This window comes from Pyxicephalus adspersus, chromosome 11, assembly GCF_032062135.1.
Source record: "Pyxicephalus adspersus chromosome 11, UCB_Pads_2.0, whole genome shotgun sequence".
NCBI classification, from domain to species: Eukaryota; Metazoa; Chordata; class Amphibia; order Anura; family Pyxicephalidae; genus Pyxicephalus; species Pyxicephalus adspersus.
The window spans coordinates 26,446,775-26,452,965 of record NC_092868.1 but is presented as its reverse complement, the minus strand read 5'-3'; the positions used below and the strand labels follow the sequence as shown (position 1 = coordinate 26,452,965).

At 36.0% G+C, this 6,191-nt stretch overlaps 1 protein-coding gene across 1 annotated transcript; it reads left to right on the top strand.

Moving 5' to 3' along the window:
* Positions 1–302: 302 nt before the first annotated feature.
* On the top strand, positions 303–5,009 carry APOE (apolipoprotein E). The gene is made up of 3 exons (XM_072426137.1): positions 303–362; positions 1,067–1,217; positions 3,393–5,009. The coding sequence occupies exons 1-3, from the start codon at positions 320–322 to the stop codon at positions 4,021–4,023; spliced, it is 825 nt and encodes a 274-aa protein (XP_072282238.1). The 5' UTR covers positions 303–319; the 3' UTR covers positions 4,024–5,009.
* The last annotated feature ends 1,182 nt before the right edge of the window (positions 5,010–6,191 follow it).

The window sequence follows — 6,191 nt, the reverse complement described above, 5'->3', positions numbered from 1 at the left end:
TGGGTGATGTAAAGCCAGCATCTACTAAAAACAAATGTATTTACATTTGGCAAATTGACTTTCTAAAATGTGTTTTGCTGTTCTTTAGCTGTTATAGAACTACGAGTCCCACCCTGCGGTTTGGAGTGTTTCCTAAAGCTTCTATTTTTCCACAATGACATGTAGGAATGATAACCTAAACTTTTCGATAGCCCAAAACAAACAGCACAAAAATAGTAACTTTAGGTGGCATTTATGAATAGTGATATGAAGGCCAGGCAGCTGGCATCTCATATTCTAACCAATTTTGCTTTCTCCTACAGAATTATAAAGAAAAACCATGAAAGCGATTTTTCTACTTGTGACAATTGGGCTCCTAGCAGGTAATTCATTTTATGACATAATAATTTTGGCTAAAGTGCCTTTACAGAGATAGATCAGTCATTTTTGATATGAGTCAATATTTTGAACCCTCTTAAATTCATCATTACACACAGAAAATTCCCAGAATGTTGGGAAATATTTGTAGACACTGACCCTCTTCATTACTATTATAAAAAGGCACAAGATTATTGCCAAACAGAAAACAAGTCTTTAAAAAGAAACTGTGCGTACTGTTTCTCTCTAAATAAAGGGTTCCTGCAAAAATTTAGAGGCACATGTCATAAACTTTAATTCTGTTACACAAAACTTAAAAAAAATATAGCCTGCATTAGGCTTTACACTAACAACTTTATTTTTTTTATATCTGTGTTACCTTTTACGCACAACAAAAAAAAATGTCACCACAGCAGTTCTTGTGACATTTTGGATACTCCATCACTTTCTGTCCATCAAACAATGGTCACCAAGACAATAAATGAGGGTAAATCTCCCCAGCAGAGACACAGACAAAAAAAGAACAAAGGTTATAACCCTTTCATAATCACAAACTGAAACAAAAAAACATTTACCTATATATATACACCTGATCTTTTCTTCATTCTTTACAAACTCAAATATACCTCTCTAATCATTAGTGTTTCTTCACTAATAAATGTTTTAGTAAGGACTGTGTTGGAATGCTTATTCATGTTTTTCTTTACAGGGGCCCAAGCTCGATCTCTTTTTAAAGATGCACCCAGGACAAAATGGGAATCTGCCCTGGATAGCTTCTGGCAGACCCTTACCAAGATGGAAGAGGCTGCAGATGAAGCTACATCAAAAATGAAAGACTCTCAACTTGGCAAAGAACTTGAGTAAGTAATAGCATACAGATTGTCTTCCTTTTTTCAGTGTTATGTCTTCTGAGAAAAAAAGATGTACTGTTACTGGTTTGCTATCTTTTTATCCAACCACAAATTATTCTTCATGTGTGACCTTCGAGGTTCACCCACCCACAGTTTTGTAGAGTTTTCACTTTCTGGTGTATAATTATGACAAGTCATGTCATGTTCTGCTCTTCTTCGGGTAACATTGTCATGAGATTGAGCAGAAAGTTGACAGATGTGTAATAAATGTGGTGTTGGATTCCTAAATGACCAGAACAAGAAAAGGCATGCTCAGGGCTACATGGTATAGGTGTGTTAAAAGTAGCCTGTAGACAAGTAATAAAATTTGGAGCCTGGTGACTATTATATATAACTATATAATGATATAACAGCTGTGTTCAGGCATTAGCCTTTACAGTTTCCCTGCATTTCTGCTCATATCTATACATTTTGGTTTCAATATGGCATCCTTGTGACTATATGAGACCATATCAACATTTTTCAATATGTTTGAATAGGCACAGTGCATGAGATCGCTTGCATGAGAGATTTTTTACTTCTGATGATTTCTGCAATAGTCATTTAGTAAAAGTCTGTAAATATTTTCAAAATTTCACATACAGCTGCTAGCAGGAACTGTTGCAATTAAAAAGACCTTACCTTTCAGGAAGAGATTGGTGACTGTTTGTATTAGTAGAACAAACAATTGATAATACAATTTCATTGAATAAATTGTCGATTCTTTTGCTTTGGAGCAGTGGAAAGATCAAATTAAAGTGTGTGACATGGTAACGAAAAAAAGAAGTAAATTTAAGCACTGGGGTGACTCTTATGTGGATGGGCAATATCTCAAAGTCAGATATTTACCCTTGGGGCAAAATATTTAGCGGCCAAAGTACCTATTTAATCTATCAGATCCAGAATTCATCCATTATCTTGCTACATTTGACTCTAGGCAAATTCATGTTCACCAGAACACTTAAGTGAGCTTCTGACTTTCATTGTACCAAAGAGCTCAACAAGGTAGTGCAGAGAACAATATTAACACAAAAGTCCAGCCAATTAAATCTTACCTTTGTCGAGATAAATCAGAATATTTGAGATGACCGCATGGATTGCAAGCCAGCTTATAAAGATAGACCCCTGTATAAACCCAAATGTTTGAAGTTAAAACAGCATATGTTTCATGCTTACTGAGCACCCATATGTGTGAAGACTTAAAAAAACATTTCTGTGTTTAGAAATATGTTTTAAAAATATCTGTTATCACTTTGCTATTCAAGACAGATGTTCTTATGGCAGCCACTTGTATATGGTAAACACCTAAATGCATTTCTTCCAGGTGCCCTGCAGCAACCTTACTGTGTTTGTCAGTGTCAGCATTTCATTTATATTCACAGAAGAATGTGAAAAAAGCAGGCCTGACTTGTGTAATCATGCAATTACTTTTTATGAACATCTACTTAATCAAAGAATATACTTTGCTGGAAAGCTATTGGTTTTATAATACATTTTAGGTTTACACGTTTGATACCTGTGTAATACCTGATGATATATAACATATTTTTAATTATTTGTATATAATTTTTGTTTCACATTTAAACATTTGAGTGGGTACATAACTCTAATTTTTAAAACATGCTTTAGCATAAAACCCCTGCACTCCCAATTTGGCTGTATGGGGTACTTTAAAGCACCGACAAGTACCCAAAAATATGTGAAGCCGAAACATTTTTTTTTTCAATTTTTGGCTTGTGTGGAAACATATTTAATCCCCTGTCAGGTATTTATTGTTGTTTTTGCCTGTGTGTCTGTGTTCTGGTGTCATTATGGCAGAAAGTAATAGAAAATGTAAAATACTTAAATACTTAAATGTTACACTTACAGAAGGGAAGTGTTTCACTCAACAGGGGGTTTCACCTCACTTACAGATTTTTCTCCTAACTTCATGTTGTGACTTCAGTACATGATCTAAAGTGTGGTCCTCACAGAAGTGCAAGGACAGCAAAGAAACCTACTAGGGGTTTTAACCCCTCTCCACTCAATTTACCTGAACAAAGCAAACTTAAACTATCATAAAGTAATAAGAAATATTTTATGATATTTTCTGTTATTAAGTATATTTTATGTTATTCCTACTAAAGCCAATGTTTTTAATTGTAGCGGACTTATCAAAGAAACCATGGAAGAACTGAGCAATTATGCAGATGATCTAAAGAGCAAGGTTGGTCCAATGGCTCAAGATGCCCAACAACGTTTTACTGATGAGATCTCTGCTCTTGCTGACAAGCTCAAGAATGATATGGAAGACACCAAGTCAAGAGCCATTCAGTATTCTGGAGACCTAAGATCGATGTTTGATCAGAACATTGAAGATGTGCAAGGAAAGGTCAGTATGTATATGAAAAAGCTGAAGAAACGTCTTTCAAAGGACAGTGAAGACCTCAAAAGTAAACTCAACCAGTATGGAGATGATCTGAGCAAGAACACTCAGGAAAAGGTGGAAAACGTCCGCAAAACCGTTGAGCCCTACATTAACAACTTGAAGAAGAAAGGACAGCAGCGCCTTCAGTCCCTGAAAGATGCCATGGATGAGCAAGGAAAACAGCTGAGAGATCGATTTGCCTCAGTGGCCAAAGATGTCCAAAGCAAAGTTAAAAAGATGGCCTCAGATGTAAAGAGCAGTGTAGATAAGCTGTCAGACCAAATGCGCAAATGGTTCAACCCCTCTGTAGAAAACCTCCGTAACCAGATTCAGAATCTGGCCAAGAGCTTGCAACCCAAGAAGCAATAAAAATCTTGACATTCACCCCTGCATTTACTGCCATGCTTTTAACATTTTGTTTGTAACACATGCCAGTTGCTGCTAATCTTAGACCAAAAACTTGCCATCTAAGTGAGGTTATAGATTTTTTTTAAGATAGTTACACATAACCCCACTAATGCTTGTCCACTTCTGGACAAGCCTAAAGAGTTATGAAAATGATATGAGGTTCATCCAATTCCATGTGTAAACATCATAAAACATCATAAAACACCTGGAATTGTATTCTTGGAAATAGAAACTTCTAATAGCTGTAATAGCTGAATAACCATAGATTTAAAGCCAAATACCAGAAAAAAACCTCTTAATCTGCAAAAGACCAAACATAACAATACTTCTTGCCAACAATATGGCACCTGCTGAAACATCTGCAGCTTTGACCACAATGCCTCAGGCAGAAGACAAATACCCAAACTTTTTTTTACAACTGCTTGTAACTCCAAAAACATCATGACCTTGTTTGTCACCTTGTACCTTGTTTGTCACTATGGGGTGCTTGGGGCTACCTTGATCTTCATCTTTTGTAGATGAATGCTAGTTTTCTGATAAAATAAAGGGAGTTTACACCAGATAACTTGAATCTATTGGCTTTTACATGTCTTCCTACATACTTTTACTAATCACATATCATTTATAGCTTGCATTGTTTTCTTGCATAAAAAATAGGCAATATAGAAAAGCAATAAATACATACTTACATGCATAGTAAAACCCAAAGAAACACTTGCATAAGTCTAATCTGAATATGTACGATCCCTTAAAATTATTATTATTGGTATAACACAATTTGGTGTACAATTTTATGTCTGTTATATATATAATTTTATGTGTTTTTGTAATACTTATGTATAATAATGTTTGTGTGCAGAAAATCATACACAGTATATTTGTCAGCTGTTCAGTGTATCCTTTGTCATTTACAAATAAAGGGAGTAGTGATTACTGTGTAAAAATAACACACTGTTTTTACAATGCAATAAATCAGACCTTACACCTCAGTGGTAAGGTCATGTTATCCTATTAGCCACCCCCTAAATTATACACTCCCTATTCAGAAAACAAGACAACAAAGGAAAGGCCAGTAGGTACATAAAAAGAAACATAACATTGCCAAACCCAGACCTAACCAACTAAATCAACCCTTAGATCTTAACATTGCCCCGAAGGTTTGGGGCCTTTTTTGGCCAGGCAGTGAATTTACTTTTTCCTAGGTTCTTTCTGCAGAACCTTGGTGAGGGTTATGTCCTCCTCCTGCAGGTCAGATCTTAATGAATGATGAGTAGCCCAAATTTAAAAAAAAAATGGTCCTGCACTGTACTACACCATCCTCATGCAAGATTTGGCTTATTAGAATTCCTAGCAATTTTGTAGGGAAGAGAATTACATCACTCTCTCCACTGGTTAAGTCAGTAAAATGGATGAGCGAGAAGGCCTCTGACAGTCTCACAAAAATTTCCTTAAACTTTCGATGAGTCCGTGAAATTTCAGCGAATTCCATTAAAGTCAATAGGCCGACTTTAAACATTAATAGCAAAGCCCCTATACATGTTAGAAGCACCAAATTTGCTAGGTATGTGTAGGAGAACAATGGCAACAAAGGAAAAACTCAATAAACAAAGAATAAATAAATACATTTAAAAAAAGACCTTGTGGTTTTCCAGAAAATGGCAGGCAAAGTGACAGCAGGCAAATAGGATTTTTGCGTGATGGACAGCGTACAAAAGGCAGCATAAAAATTAGGACATTGAGAAAGCGTCAAAACAGCAGGAGGCCGCATTGCTAGCTGGCATCATGACCTGGATGACGTGTTAGGAATGCCACCCATAAAGTTGTGGAAAAGTAGCGCGGTGACATTAGGCAAGGATGGAGGACCAGAGAAGGAGCGTGGGTCAGCGAGAGCAGTAGCAATGTGTGGCCTCTGATCAGCTATCGCCAGGGGGACCGCATTTGTAAGTGTCATGGAGAGCTGGGTGTAGTACATCGTCAATGCCACCCAGAAGTGTGTAAAACAATATAGAATAGAAATTTCGGATAGGATAGAAATATATATTATATATATATATTTTATATATTATATATTATATAAATAGAAATATAGGATAGAAATTTCACTGTACCAAAGGATCTTCTTTGGTAAA

Bases quoted from the DNA above. Each gene is read 5' to 3' on its own strand.
- APOE (XM_072426137.1), top strand. From the start codon at position 320: ATGAAAGCGATTTTTCTACTTGTGACAATTGGGCTCCTAGCAG. The intron at 363-1,066 runs GTAATTCATTTT...TTTTCTTTACAG, and splicing joins GACAATTGGGCTCCTAGCAG to GGGCCCAAGCTCGATCTCTT. The intron at 1,218-3,392 runs GTAAGTAATAGC...TTTTAATTGTAG, and splicing joins CAACTTGGCAAAGAACTTGA to CGGACTTATCAAAGAAACCA.